The following is a 17,244-nucleotide window of genomic DNA, read 5'->3' on the forward strand; positions in this document are numbered from 1 at the left end:
GATATTTTGTGTTATTTATTAATGATTACTTTTTTTTTACCTGGATATATTTTCTTAGGAATCGTTCTTCCTTACCCCAAATTTACATTGAGTTTGCCAAAATGATTCATACTCAGTTTTCTTGAACCATCAAAATTCTTTGCATAAATAATGCAATGGAGTATAAGGACTCTCACCTGCTCTCTTTCCTCGCCCAACAGGGCACTCTTATCTAACGATCATGTCCTTATACGTCTCAACAAAATGGTCAAGCCGAGCAAAAGCATCATCATATCTTGGATTTTGTCCATGCTTAGCTTCTCTCTGCATCTTGCTCCAAGAAGTTCTAGGGTGAGGCTACCTTTACATCTATTTATGTTATCAATCACCTTCTCTTTGCTGTTATCCACAAATTATCTCCTTTTGAATGGTTGTATGATACGCCTCCCTCTTACTCTTGTCTTAAAGTCTTTAGGTGTGCATGCTTTGCTTTACTGCATCCTCATGAACATACCAAACTTGAATCCTGGGCCCGTCTATGTTGTTTTCTTGGTTATGGAACTAAACATAAAGGGTTTCGGTGTTGGGGTCCCATTTCTAACTAGTTACGTATCTCCCATCATATTTCCTTTTGGGAACATCGTATGTTCTCTACATTTCTTCCTTTCATGGTTCCCTAACTAGTCCTCATATGTTCTTCACCAATCCCACCACTGATCTATTTCCTGCCAATGCTCCTTCACCTGATCTTGAGTCTTCCACTGTCCGTCTCAGAGCTCGATTAGTCTTCTCCTACTGTTGCACTCCTGGATCTACCATCCGCTCCTGATGCAGAACCTAACCCTACACTTGTTAGCCGCTCCGCCCGAGTAAGAGAACCTCCTCACCATCTCAAAGACTATCATTGTTTTTCCACTATCATGTCTTTAGTTGAACCTTTATCCTATCATGAGGCTTGTACTAACCCTCTCTGACAGCAAGCAATGGATGAGGAACTTTGGGCATCGATGAAAACTCATTCTTGGTATTATGTTGAGTTACCTCATGGTAAGAAACCTATCGAATATAAGTGGATTTATAAAATCAAGACTCACTATGATGGGTCAGTTGAACGTTTTATGGTTTTTCTGGTGGCCAAAGAATATTCTCATAAATATGGTATTGATTATGAGGAAACCTTCACTCTTATTGCCTTAATGACATCTGTTCAGAGTCTGTTAGCCATAGCAGCTGCTAAACAGTAGTCTCTTCTTCAAATGGATGTTAAGAACGTTTTCCTCAATGGCGCTCTTTCTGAAGAAGTCTATATGCAGCCACTACTAGGTGTTTCTCCCCCACCTAAGAAAGCATGTCTTCTTTGTCGTCCATTACTTCCTGCTCTCATGATTCAACTTTTTTTACTCGTAAAACTTCTCATGTCGTCGTTCTTCTTATTTTATATGTGGATGACATGATTATTACGGACGATGATCCTCATGCTATTTCTGATCTATGATACTACCTGGGAGAGCACTTTGAGATGAAAGATCTAAGAGGATTGGAACTCCCTGCAGCACAAGCAATTGGATGCAGCAGTCTCATTTCATTTTACAGAACATACAACATAATTCAGAATGATGGGAACCATGTAAAAATATAAACCTAAGCATGCTAACTACTATATTAATCAAACAGAGAAGAAAGATATAATGGGAATCACATACTCTTGAAGACCACGAATAGTGCAACTAGACACTATGACGGGGGTCTTCCTCGTTATTCTCAAGGATGAGAATCATGCAGAGGTGTGGGCTTGCACTTAATTTTGGCATGAGGGAAGGAGAAGATTGAGAGAGTTTTTTGTCAAAACCATTTTGCAAACACTTAGAGAGAAGGTGAATCAGAGAGTGAAGGAACTTTCTCTCTCCTCCTGTAATTTGTTATGTAAGAGAGGGGAGAAATAAGAGATGAAGGAGTTATAACTCTCTCCCTTTTAATAATAATTAAATTCAAATTCAAATTCAAAAATTTGAGTTTAATATATATATAAAACGTTATATGTGATATAACATATAGTTTATATATATATTAAGTGATTAATATATATGTGAATGTGAATATGATTAATTAATATGAATGTGATTCATAAACCATAGCTTATTATTCTCTCAAATAACCTAAGGTATTAATATGAATCACATTCATATTAATTTTAACATATAGTTTTTATATGAATCACATTTATATAATTAATATTTGAATCACATTCAAATAACAACCCCTCTCAACAAACTATATAAATTTAATATGAATCGTAGTCCTATTAATTATAACATATAATTTCTATGTGAATCATATTCATATAATTAATATTTGAATCATATTCAAATATTTATTTCTCTCATAAAACTATATAAATTTAATATGAATCATATTCACATTAAATTTTAACATATAGTTTTTATACAAATCATATTTATATAATTAATATTTGAATCATATTCAAATATTTATTTTTCTCATAAAATTGTATAATGTAACAACATACATGATATTATATAATGTATCAATATACATTATTTAACTATATCTTATACAATTAATTCCCTATAATTAATTTGAACAATTCAAATTAAACCAAAATCAATTTGATTCCCACCAATTCTCATTGAGCTACCGAGGGGACCTTATGAACCCATAGATTGAAGCTCCGATGATACGAGATCAATTGATTAAACTCTTTTAATTAAATTAATCAACATTCATTAATTGCCGGTCACTCTACTAAATATTGGCAATTAAACTCTTCGCACTATAGATTTATTTCTATGTCCATTAGATATAACCAATCAATAGTGCATTGACCCTTAACAAATTACTCATAAGTAAAACTGGGTCAAATTACTGTTTTACCCGTGTAGTTACATCTGTTAGTTTTTATGCCCTAAAACTCGTAGATAGTAAATATTATTAATTGATCATCATCAATAAGAGTTATAGATATTAAATCAATAAACGTTATTGTTTGTATTGTTGTCTATTTTGTCTAAATAACCCTAAGTTCAATAAACTAATATCCAAGGCTGCCTTGTGAGTCTTGAATTGTATGTAGAGACATACATGGATCAATATTCAAGATACAACCTAAAGGGTCTACAGTATAAGGATAAGGTTGGGTACCTTATCCTGATAACACTACGAATACGATCCACTTTGTTAATCTAACACATTCGTGTAGGTGACATGCGAATGGGGTATCCTATGCAATGAGTTTGCATGAGATTGGACCGCGAAATAGTATCCACTAGATGTAACACCGTTGACTAGTTAGGTTTCTGTTTCAATAGGATGACCTAGACGACTTAGTTTTAATCCTGAGTATTTTATGAACTCCTGTTCACAAGGGATTGTCTTTTGATTTGCATGAGTGAGGGTAGCCAACCCAATATGCCTACCATTTTGGGGATGAGACCGAGTAGGGAGCTGAGAACATAATAATATAATATGGTTTTCATTTCTTCCCTCCTTAAGGGTAAGTAGATAAGGGTTCCCTTAAGTGGTGTCTCCGAGACTTGAAGAAAGAGCCCTACCCTGTCATTGACTCGAGAGAGGTTTCTATTTATTGGTTGGACCATAAATAGGTTGTTCATTAGAGGAACACTGGTATTTAAGGAGCCAGAGGTAACCCAAGGGTGAAACGATAATTTGATTCGGTTGGAGTTATGAATACTCGTGAAGGACTAACTTGTTGGAATTGGTCTATATTTGTGGGCACAGAAATATATATAGTGAGAAGAGTGCAATTATGGGTCTTTAGTGGACTGTACCCACAATTAATGAATATTGATTAACTTGGTTAATGAGTTTCCAATTAATCTCATATCGTCGGAGCTTCTGGTCTACATGTCTACCAGGTCCCCTCGTTAGCTCACTAGATGATACTTAAGAGGTATAATTGGAATTGTTCAAATTAATTTGTGGAAACTATATATTAATGTGATTAATATATAATTTATTATGAATATGATCTATAATCAAATTAGAAAGTAATATTTGAATAAGGTTTAAATTCATTAATTCAAATGAATTAGATTCACAAAGAATTAATTAATAGAGAGGTTTTGAACATATACATAAGATGTATATGATAATTAAATTTATACATCAAATTGGGTTTAATGTATAAGTAGTTATTTAATTAGTGTGCAAATCAAAACTAAATAAGTGTTATTTAATTGAATGGGCTAATTAATTAAATAAATGTTATTTAATTATTTATAGAAAAGGAAAATATATTGGGAAAAATATTTGACCTTTCTCTATATAAAGACATCCCCATGGCCCTGCGGCAATACACAACTCGAATACATAATTCTCATTGTAGAGAAACTCTAAAGATATACAACTTCCCAGTGTTACTGTACATAATTTTCTATGAGCCTCACTACTCTCAAAAACCTTATTCTCCTCTCCCTTTCCCAATATTTGGATATCACATATCCCCCTATTGGAATCCCAGAGAATAACGAGGTAACTCTCGTGGTAGCGTTCGAGATCGCTCAAGGAGTTGTTCGTGATCAAGACTGTTTGGAAATCTATTCGTTTGAACCTTGGAGAGGTTTGTTCATGACACTTGGGAATCTACAAAGGTAAGAATCGTTCTAATCCTTTTCCCAATAGCATGCTAGTTTACGTGTTTATCTAGTCCATTTAGTACAATGATTTTTTTTATTCTAAAGATCGAATTGCGGGATGCAAGGCGATCTCACACGAACGCTTCCGCTGCAGATTTGACCCCTTCAACATATAACTCCTTAAGTACCATTGATCCTTCTAATGAACAATTAGTCATAGTCCAACTATGACCGAACCTCTCTCGGGCCAGGNAAAATTACCATTTTACCCCTGTAGTTATATATAACTCCTTAAGTACCATTGATCCTTCTAATGAACAATTAGTCATAGTCCAACTATGACCGAACCTCTCTCGGGCCAGGAGAGGGTGAAGCGCCTCATTGTTCAAGCCTGAAAAACAACCCTAAAAAGTCTACTATGTTTCGCCCGTTCATTCAATTTGCTCCGTTCTTGCTCCAAAATATCACTGAATCAAAGCCAGAACTCCATCACGAACGACACAAAAAATTACAAACTCGATTACATGAATTTAAACGCCCAAAAAACCAAATAATTACAACTTTAAACACCTTTAAAGCAATAAATTCTAGGCCAATTTTGAAACCACCCAAAATGCAAAAACCGTACATTCAAAATGCATCATGCGCCCACCAAAACTCTGAATTAAAGTTCAAAAAAAATGAAATTTAGAGATTCAAGATGACTCTGATACCAATTGAAGGGATTGGAATTCCCTGCAGTAGAAGCAATTAGATGGATCCGTCTCTAGATTTTGTTTCACAGAACGTACAACATGATTCATAATGACAGAAACCATGGAAAAACATAAACCTAAGCATGCTAACTACTATGTTAATCAAATAGAGAAGAAATATATAAGAGAAATCACATACCCTTGAAGACCAGTTCGTCATGTTGCTCTCTAATTCACGTCGTCTTCTCTCGATCTCAAGAATAGTGCAACCAAACACCACTAGGAGGTCTTCCCCATTATTCCCAGGGATGAGAATCGTGTAGAGGTGTGGGCTTGCACTTAATTTTGGTATGAGGGAAGGAAAAGATTGAGAGAGTTTTCTGTTAGAATGATTTTGCAAAAGATTCAGAGAGAAGGTGAATCAAGGACATTTCTCTCTCCTTCTGCAATTTGTTATGTGAAATAGTAGGAGAAATAAAGGGTGAGGGAGTTATAAATCCCTCCTCTCCCCTTTAATAATAATTAAATTAAATTCAAATTAAAAATTTTGAATTTAATATATATATATTTATTTATTTATTAACCACTTAATATATATACAAAGTATACGTTATATATAACATATATAACCTATAGTTAATGTTATATCATATATAACATAAACCATAGTTTATAATTCTCTCAAATAACCTAAGGTATTAATATAAATCACATGCATATTAATTTTAACCTGTAGTTTTTATATGAATCACATTCATATAAAATAATATTTGAATCACATTCAAATAACAACCCTTCTCAAGAAACTATATAAATTTAATATGAATCATATTCATATTAATTCTAACATATAGTTTCTATGTGAGTCATATTACCCTTCTAACCTGGATGGAATGGTGACTGCAATAATTACCAATCCTTTTGCTGGCACTTACTACCTATCTTACCTGTTAAAGTTTGCTCAAACACTGAATACATACATATTAACTCATAACTTAATGCATTTACATTACAGGGTTTCGCAGCATTGTTTATACATGGATATTACAACTTAGTGAGCCCCATCAAGAATACTAGTCTCTAGACAGACACATGTGTACTAACTAATACAGGTCTTCAAATACGCTTCCTTCAACCTGTTCCTTTGAGTGGCAGAGCAGCAGAAGAAAAGTCTTTTAAGAACTGACCGCTACCTGAAAGGAAAACATTTAAAAATATGAGCTAGAAGGCCAATAAGTGACTTAATAAAACATAAATCTCATGCCTAAACTGAAAGCTCGAAAACATAATACTGGAACTAAAATATACCAAGCAAACGTGTACATAAAACCTTTAAAACCATTATAACTGAAACCTGAATCTTAACTGAGAATGAACATTCATCGCTCTAATTCTCAGTGCCAAGCCATGGCCAGATGAGACCTCTACTTTGATCTCTTCATACTAAACTATGGCTAGAAGAGATCCCTACGTCGATTTCTTTAGATATACCGATGAGCATCTCCAGCAACTTCCTCTAAACATTAACATTGATAACTACTCTTAAACACCATTAAACATCATTATTCCCTAGTTGAGAACGAGCATACATCGCTCTAGCTCCCAACATCTGTTATCGGCCACGAGACCCATACTTTAGCCTCTCTTTGCTAGTTTATGGCCTAGAAGACCCATACTTCGGCCTCTCCTTCAGAACTACCTACGTGCACGTGGAGGTTTTTATGTACCATCAACACCTTAGGTACATTTATTTAGATATCTTTCTTACCTTCAGTATTCCTTTTCATTGTGTTTAGAAATACCAACGCATGTACTTTAGCAATCTTAGGTATTTAAACATAGCACATCAAGCTTCACTCAACCTTAGTTTTAACCCTAACGCATGCTTCATACTTTGTAAAATAAGTTGGTTTAAATCGTGTTGAACTAGCTTGTAAAAACCATTAGCATGCGTTAGACATAGAAAACATACTTGGAAAACTCATACATTAGTAACATCATGCGTTGATCATGCTTTCAATCATAGAAATAAGTTACTTGGAATCACATAAAATTTAGCATGAGAATAACCTTGCTCAATCCCTCGACAACGTATTACTTACGTGCACGTGCTCATAACTGAGTACCGTCGTACCTTAGGTACTTAACTAGGATACTTTCTCATTGTCCTTCAGTATCCTTAGGTACTTATCTAGGATACTTTCTCATTGTCCTTCAGTATCCTTAGGTACTAATCTAGGATAATTTCTTATTGTCCTTCAGTATCCTTAGGATACCTTCTCATTGTTCTTCAGTATCCGCCGTATAACTAGTTATAAGCATTTAGCTGAAAACTAAGGCTTAGTGCTCAAATCATCATTCTAGTTCATCCATTATACTAGTTCTTCATAAAAATGGAGTTACTAAATCATGCTAAAAGTATTTGGATAAGATAACATATTTAAATCATGTCAATTTCCATGGAAATTATGCTTTACTTAGCATGAGAAATAACTTCAAACATATGTTGCTTAGCACTTCATTTAAACACTTAGCATGAGAAATAACTTCAAAGAAATCATAGTTTCTAAATCATTAAAACATTAAATTAACACATAGTCACTCACAGCTCGTCGGGCTCTTAACAGGTTATACGCCTCTCCTAGCTCTTCTTGGCCTGAAAGGACATAATTCCCGGTTAAATTCCTTAGAATTCTTGACAGAATACCTCAAATAGTTCATTTACTAATTGAACTTTCCTCAACAAAACCACATTGCTAGCGAGACAACCATTATGAGTGAATTCATCCTCATGAGCGAGATCAAGCATTTCTTTAACAAACTTCAGCCTAGCGATACTCACCATACCAACGAGATTCAGCTCAATTTCTAGCGAGATTTCCTTCTTGAGCGAGATTCTCATCATAAAATTAGCGAGATTATCATCCTCAGCGAGATCCTCATCCTCCTCATCTCGCTCTCGCTCTTCACGGTGAGCTGTTTGCTTGTTCTTCCCAAACAGCTGTCTGCTTCTGCATAGATTCTCTATTTCAACTTCAAAAATTCATAACTCAAAATCCTGAACTCTTTTCAAGAAACTTTCTTCTACAAACTTATTTAAAATTGAGTTAGCTTTCTTACCACAAAATTTCAGCTGAAAATTCCTTATGATTTGGCCTGGAGTTCCAATCTTTACCTCGAGCCCTGATTAATCCGAGATTCTGCCTCTTCTGCAAATTTCTCACTTTTTGTTCTTCTTCTTTTGCAATCTTTCTCCGACAAGAAAACCTTGAAAACTAGATTCTTCTAAATTTCAAATGGCACTGATTTTACTAAATTTGCTCATGTAGATTGCCGAAACCAAGCTTTCAAAATTCCTCTTCCTTTTAATCTTCCTGCCCCCTCCCGAGTTCAAGGATTAACCGCCAGGTCACCCCATATTTAGTGCCTCCAGCCCAAACCAATAAGTGAGCTTCCCTATTTAATACGTTTTTTTTTCTTTGTCTTTCTCCACAACTCCTATATATAACATGGATTTTCACTTATTAGATATTTAATATATCATTCCTTTGGCTAAACATACTTGTCTAGGAAATTTAGAATTTGGGGCTTACATATTCATATAATTAATATTTCAATCATATTTAAATATTTACTCTCTATAAAACTATATAAATTTAATAGTAATCATATTCACATTAAATTTTACCATATAGTTTTCATATAAATCTTATTCATATAATTAATATTTGAATCATATTCAAATATTTATTTCTCTCATAAAATTATAATGTATCAACATATATTATATTATATAATGTATCAATATACATTATTTAACTATATCTTATATCATTAATTTCCTTTAATTAATTTGAAAATTCAAATTAAATCAAAATTAATTTAATTTCCATCAGTCCTCATTGAGCTATCGATGGACCTTATGGTCCTATAAATTGAAGCTTCAATGATACGAGATTAATTGATTAAACTCTTTTAATCAAATTAATGAACATTCATTAACTGTCGGTCACTCCACTAAAGACCAACAGCTGAACTCTTTGCACTATAGATATATTTCTATGTCCATTGGATATAACCAATCAACAGTGCATTGACCCTTCACAAATTGCTCGTTAGTACATCTAACTTCTTAAGTACCACTGATCTCTCTAATAAACAATTAGTCATAGTCAAACTATGACCGAATCCCTCTCGGGTCAGGAGAGGGTGAGATGCCTCATTGTTCAAGTCTTGGAAACAACCCTTAAGGGAACAATTTATCTTCTTACCCTAACTATAGAGAATGGGTGAATTCCTTCTTGTGTAGTTTTATTCACAACTCCCCAATCAAACGAGTCCCCAAAATAGTAGCCTTATTGAGTTGGCGAATTTGGCCACTCTCAATCATATAAATCAAAAGATTGTCCTGATAGGCTTACTTCACAATTTACTCAGGATTAAGTTCAAGTCAACTATGGTCATCCTAGTGAAATGTAAGTCTCTTCTAGCAACGGCGTTATAAAGAGAGACTTAACATTTTGTGGTCCAGTCTTTATACAAACTCTTTTGTATAAGATACCCTCGCTCATATGTCTCCACAAGAATGATCAGGATTAGATCATTTGTAGTACTTTACAACAATTGTAATAACTACAAAGTGGGTCGTATCAATAGTGTTACCAGAATAAGGCACCCAACCTTATCCATATACTACAGATCATTTAGGTTATCACTTAAACATGATCCACATGTATGTCTCCACATACATGTATAAGTTACATCAGATAACCTTAGATCTTAGGATAATGGATTATTGCACAAGTAATATAAAATTAATCAACCATTGATTCAACTAACATAAAACTACGAAGATTTAGGGCATACACTCCAACAAGATATAGGACCACTCAGTTATTTTCTTGGTCTTCAGGTCTCATCATGTCCTGATGGATACTACTTATCTCAAGCAAAATATGCATCGATCTTTTGCCCGTTCTAGTATCACTAATTCTGTCACCCCACATACACCTTTGGACTCAAATGTTCGCCTGACTTCTTTTGATGGTGTTCCCCCCAAGAATCCAACCCTGTATATACAACTTGTTGGTAGCCTTACCTACTTAACAGTGATATGTCCAACATTGCATATGCAATTCATGTTGTTAGTCAGTTCATGTCTACTACCCGCCCTATTCTTTTCATCGTTGTGCTTCATATTCTTTGTTATGTTAAAGGTACATTGGGTCATGGTCTTCAATTCTCCTCTCAATCCTCCTTGTTCTCTCTGGGTATTTTTTACACTGATTAGACAGGCGACCTACGAATAGATGACCCACCACATATTACTGTTTTTATTTAGGTGATTCTTTCATCTCCTGGCAAAGGAAAAAACAAACTTTTGTTTCTTGTTCCAACACAAATTCGGAATATCGTGCACTTGCTGATACAACTTCAGAGGTTTTATGGCTTCGTTGGTTCCTGGCTGACATGTGGGCTCTCCAACACTGCCAGTATTCTTCATTATGAAAATCATAGTGCTATTCAGATTGCTCATAATGATGTTTTCCATGTACGGACAAAACACATTGACTGACTGTCATTTTGTCTGTCACCATCTCCAAAGTTCCACCTTACGTCTTCATGCCATCTCTACGATCGAGCAATCGGCAGACACCTTCACCAAAGCCCTCTCCCTGGTACACTTCAGTCAGATACTATTCAAACTCAAGTTGGTCTCTATACCACTTTGAGTTTGAGGGGATATTAAATTATATGGTTAAGATTTTATAATTTGTTTGGTTGGTTAAGGTTTACGTATATGTGTTTACGTATTTATTTTAGGTGTCCTTATGTGTATATATATATACCCTTGTATTTCACATTTATAGATATAGAGAAATACAAAAACACATATATTTTATCAACCCTTGTTCTGATCTTCTTTCAGTTTTTATTTCCAGAAAACTTTGACATACATATATGAAACCAAGAACTAAACCCAATCACCCTCAAAAAAAAAAAAAAAAAAAAAAAAAAAAAAAAAAAAACCTACAAACAAGATATTCACTAGTTTAAAATATGGTCTCAATCTAGAAGGGAAACATAAATTTAAGAGAGAGATTTTTAGTTGAAAATAGTAGGAAAGCGAAAGCCATACATATATAGGAAGAAAAGTCATGTGCACCTAAGTAAAAATTACCAATTTCTTTCATTGAAAAAAATAAAATACTAAAAAAGATAGGAAGGAATCAAGAGAGAAAACTTCATAAGATGAATAAATTAGTGAGAGCAAAATTGTGAAAAAGTTAGTCAATTGAAAGAGCAACGTTAGTCCATAAAATGATATGAGTCCTTTCCTCTGCCTTAATTTGTATAGGTTTGTGCAAGTCATCTTCATATTTAAAATGATAGAATTTACGCTATCCATAATCTAAAATGGATGAGAGTACAAAGATTTATTAATATCATCATAAGCCAAATTCAAATTATAACTTAATCCATCTATCATCATGTGGATAGATAAGTTGGTTAATTTACTACACATCAACATTAATCTCGAACAAAAATGTTAAACCACATATTATTTGATGTGATTAATCCATTATATTAAAAAGAATAGTTAATTCCACACATCTATATACCCAAAAATTTGTTCACTACAATAATCTTAATTATTTTCAATTTTTCTAACCCTAAACATCTATCTCATTCTCATAAGTCCTCTACACCTAAAACTAAACAGCCAAATAAACATCAAAATTTCATTAAAAAAATTCTGGTTAAAAATCTCTTTTAGCCCCTCAATTTCATAGAAGTAACGATTTGATTTGTAATAATTTAGTCTCTATATTTTAAATTTTGTAACAATTTAGTCAATAGACTTTATTATGTAACAATTTAATCTATATATTTTAAAATTTATAACAATTTAATCTCTATTATAGAAATTATCGATAAAGTTCAATGGGATTTCATGTATAAATAAATCATTAAATTAATTAGACTCAATATTTAAAAAAAAAAAAAAAAAATCTTCTTATATTCATAATCTAACCACGAACTAAACATGATTTTCCACAGCCGGTCAGCCCCACAGTTTGTCACTCAACAAAATGTTTCGTCCACAAACATGTCCAGCCAAACCAATCACGTAACTTCCACGTGGGTTTGAAACTCCTCAATTTCCAGAATTACCCCTACACATTCCCAAAATTACAATCCTACCCTTATCATTACATGATCATATATCACTTCACCATTTGGTCCAGCTGGACGGTGGGCGGCGAAGGCCGCATTATGCTTTTGTGGCTAATATTTCGCCACGTGGCCCAATCATTATCCTCCAACCCGACCGCCCCTTCTGTCATTTTGCACCTATTCTCCAGAAAACCCTAGAAAAATGATTGGTCGGTTTGTGAAAATAACATTTATGTATTTCTTTTTTTTTTTTTGATAAAAATGTTTTAACTTTATTCATTTATTTTTTTCTTTTTAACTGGGTGGGTCTCATTGGGTTTTCAGTAAATTCACTTAACATTGCTATATATAACCTAACTCCTTCTCATCACTTTCCTCACTTCTATCGTTAAAACAGAACCATCGTCTTCCGCCGTGAGAAACAGAGGAGTTTACTGAAATGGAAGGGAAGGAAGAAGATGTAAGACTTGGAGCTAACAAGTTCAACGAGAGACAGCCGATTGGAACGGCGGCGCAGAGTCAGGATGATGCTAAGGACTACAAGGAGCCACCGCCGGCGCCGTTGTTCGAGCCGGAGGAGCTCACTTCATGGTCCTTTTACAGAGCTGGAATCGCCGAGTTTTTCGCTACTTTTCTCTTCCTTTACATCACTGTTTTGACCGTCATGGGTGTCGTACGGTCGAAGGAAGCCACTGGGAATACCTGTAAGACCGTCGGGATTCAGGGGATCGCTTGGGCTTTCGGGGGTATGATTTTTGCTCTGGTTTACTGTACTGCTGGAATCTCCGGTGGCCACATTAACCCGGCGGTGACTTTTGGGCTGTTTCTGGCGAGGAAATTGTCGTTGACCAGGGCGATCTTCTACATGGTGATGCAGTGCCTTGGTGCCATCTGCGGTGCCGGCGTGGTGAAGGGGTTCCAACCCAAACCCTATGAGGCCCTCGGCGGAGGAGCTAACGTCGTGAACGAGGGATACACCAAAGGGGACGGCCTTGGCGCTGAGATCGTCGGAACCTTCATCCTTGTTTACACCGTCTTCTCCGCCACTGACGCCAAACGTAGCGCCAGAGACTCACATGTTCCGGTGAGTTCAAAAAAAAAAAAAGAAAAACACCCATCTAAAAACTACTTTCGCTTAAATTTTAAATTTGATAAAAAAAAAAACAAAAAACAAAATTTAGTCCATCTAATTTTAAAATTTAGAATTTAGGTTTTTTAGATAATATTGTAATTGAGAATTGGACCTCTAATTCAAGATATAAGATATGTCCTATATATATATTTGAGCTTAAAATTACACTAATTTTGATAAAAGGTGGTAAATATTTCTTATAATTTGATAAAATTTTCATGAATAACTACTAATTTTAATTGAAAATCAAAACTAAATTCTGAGTTTCTTCAATACTTAAAAAGTAGTATTTGGAATATAAATTTGTTAGAATATTCAAGAAAAAAAGTTAAGATTTCAAAAGAATATGACCATAAAGTGTAGCCAATTCTTCTCTCTTATTATATTTTTAAAAAGTGACAGTTGCATAATTAGACTCAAAATAATAATAAATGTAACATTAGAAGTGCTTAGGTTTAAGAAAAAATTTTACAAAAATGTTAAATTATTTACCAAATAAAAAAAACATTCATACTAGTATCTCACAACTTAAGATTAAAATTTTATTATTTTGTGTAAATGCTTTTTTTTTTTAGAAAAAAATCTTTCTACATTTTACTATATTTACCTTTTTTTAAAAAACCGGCAAGATATTGTTTCAAAGAGATTAAATTTGTAATTTTATCTTTATCATATACTTGGAACAGATTTTGGCACCGTTGCCAATTGGGTTTGCAGTGTTCTTAGTTCACTTGGCCACCATTCCGATCACCGGCACCGGCATCAACCCAGCCCGGAGCTTGGGAGCCGCCATTATTTACAACCACGACAAAGCCTGGGATCACCACGTGAGTTTCTTAATCTTATAATAATCTCATTAATCTCATAATCTTAATCTTAATCTTCATCCTTAATCTCATTTTGTTGAAATTACAGTGGATTTTCTGGGTGGGACCCTTCATCGGCGCTGGTCTTGCAGCTCTGTACCACCAAGTTGTGATCAGAGCCATCCCTTTCAAGTCCAAGTGAAAATCTTATCTAAAATCCATGATGCTTCAATCTCAGCCGTCCGATCCCAATCCAAAAAACAAAAATGGCTGTTTTTCCCTTTTGTATTGTAATTTTTAATCAAACTGTATCATTTAAATTTAATCCAGCAGTTTCTTGAGGCCCTTTTTTTCTTTTCTTTTTTCTGTGTTTTTTAAATTCCAACTGGGGGGCCCAATTTGTAAGCCAGTGCAGTGTTATCTGTAATTATATGTTTGGTTGTGAAGTTATGTATGGTCAATTTCCCCAAAAAAAAAAATGAAAAAAAGAAAAAAAAAAACAAAAGTTAAATAATGATGCCCACTCTACTTTTATGGGACTTGTCAATTCTTGAGGTTCTTTTGGTAACTATCTAATTTTTTTGTTTTGTAAATTAAATTTATTCCAATCTCACCTCTATATAGTTTGCGTTTTGATCCAATGTTTTTATATAATTTGCATTGAATTAAAGGAGGGGAAGGTTGTGTATATGCAAATTAGTATTTTTTGTTGTTTCAAGAAATTGTTGTGGAAGTGAGTTGGAATAAGATAGCTAGTAATGGATGTGAAGGTGATTATTTAAAGTTAATGTCACTATCCCTTTCCAACTTCTAAATGAAAGTGATTATTTTTGTTTTGTTATCCACTTTAATTATCTACGTGCTGAAAGTTGAAGTTAAGTTTTGAAAATAGTAGAAAAGTAAATATATAGTTTCAATGGTAGATCTCGTTTGATAATCATTTTATTTTTCGTTTTTGTTTTTTTAAAATTAAACGTATGGACACTATTATTATCTCCAAATTTCTTTCGTTGTCATCTATTTTTCACCAATAGTTTAAAAAATCAAATCAATTTTTTAGAACTAAAAAAATAGCTTTCAAAAAGTTGTTTTTGTTTTTAAAATTTAGCTAAGAATTTAATGAGTGTGCTGAAGAATGTTGCAAATCATTGTAAAAAATGTAGATGAAATAAACTTAATTTTCAAAAATAAAAACTAAAAACTAAATAGTTACCAAACGAGGTCAATAATTTTCAAAAGTTGTTTATGTTTTTAAAATTTGATCAAGAGTTCAAATGTTTCGTTTAGAAATGTGTGAGGCCAGTTGAAGGAAAAAATTAGGAGGAAATACATTATTTTTAAAATTTAAAAATAAAGTGGTTAATTATTAAACAAGGTTTACTTTTTTAATTTTAATTTATATTGGTTTGGGGTGTTTTGATTGATTAAAAACAATTTTTTTAAAAAAAATGCTATTTTTGTTTAAACTCTTTGGATGAAAAAAAATATTTAAAATATGAAATTAAAAAAAAAAAAAAAAAAAAAAAAAGGAAAACACTTTAAAAATGTTTCAAAATTACACACTCCAAAAATTGAACTAAACACACCTTTAGTTTATGTACTTCTAAAATTTATAGCAATTTTTTCAATCCAATATCTATAACGATTTAATTTGCAAATTTTAGCTTATAATAATATAGTTCTGATTGAATTAATCATCCATATTTTTTTTACTTAAGGTCTTAGTCTCTGTAGCATATGTATATATAAAAAGAAATCTCCTTAAACAATTTATTGCTACAAAGGTTAACAAAATTCATTAAATTTTAGTGATATCATATAGGAATTAAATTATTATAAAATATTATGTCGTCAGACTAAATCGATTTGATTTAAAAGACAAAATTGATTATTTCTACGAAAGTTCGTAAACAATATTAGCCCAATATTTTGCTACTATATTGTGTTAATTTCTTCAAATAATTTTTCTAATGTAAAAAATAAAAGTTGACTTCCTTGTGTTATTCTCATAAACAAAAATTAAAGTTGGTACTTGTTTCTTAAACCACGAATTTATTAAGCTTTAAATATATCATAATTACAATATTAATTTAGTTAGACAATTTTAACCTCAAATTTTTCATGATGTTGACATACCTCCATAAAATTAAAAGTAAGAAATAAATAGATCATATAAAATTCAACGAAGAAATTAGTCAAGCTGAAAATTTCCAAATCCAACTTTAGCCACATATTTTATTTTGTTTTACTAGAATCGTTTTCAAATATAGAAAAATGAACAAAAATATTTATAAATATAACAAAATTTTATCGTTTATCATAGTAGACTATTATTTATGTTTATCTGTATCATGATAAACACAAATAGTAGTTTATCACGATTTATCACATATAGATTGTGATATTTTATTATTATTTATAAATATTTTCATCTCACTTAAAATAATTTTCTGTTTTACTATTATTGTTTTTATTAATATATTTTGTTTAAACTTTAGCCACATAATTAAACATGTAAAAATGTATCCATTAGAAAAGAAAGGAAAAGAAAGGAAAAACCTATGAGAACACACAAAAGATCTTTGTTAACAAATAAGTCAAAATTTTACCAGATGCATATATTAATTCAACAAAAAATAAAAGTTGAACATTAACATCAAACAAAAATTTCCCTTAAAACTGACATTTCACCCAACTAATTAAGAAAAGAAAAAGGAAAATCCACTTTAATGAAAAAATATATATATAGGCAAAGCTATTATACATTTATAACATTATTTATGGTCTTTCTTATCTTTATTTAATATACATAAACGTAACTTAATTGACATAGTGTTTGT

General features: G+C 32.6%; 1 protein-coding gene across 1 annotated transcript; it reads left to right on the forward strand.

Moving 5' to 3' along the window:
- The first annotated feature begins 12,834 nt into the window (after positions 1-12,834).
- On the forward strand, positions 12,835-14,951 carry LOC120081535 (probable aquaporin PIP1-4). Its single transcript, XM_039036500.1, has 3 exons — positions 12,835-13,550; positions 14,285-14,425; positions 14,514-14,951. The coding sequence occupies exons 1-3, from the start codon at positions 12,906-12,908 to the stop codon at positions 14,604-14,606; spliced, it is 879 nt and encodes a 292-aa protein (XP_038892428.1). The 5' UTR covers positions 12,835-12,905; the 3' UTR covers positions 14,607-14,951.
- The last annotated feature ends 2,293 nt before the right edge of the window (positions 14,952-17,244 follow it).

Source organism: Benincasa hispida, chromosome 7 (genome assembly GCF_009727055.1).
Source record: "Benincasa hispida cultivar B227 chromosome 7, ASM972705v1, whole genome shotgun sequence".
NCBI lineage: Eukaryota > Viridiplantae > Streptophyta > Magnoliopsida > Cucurbitales > Cucurbitaceae > Benincasa > Benincasa hispida.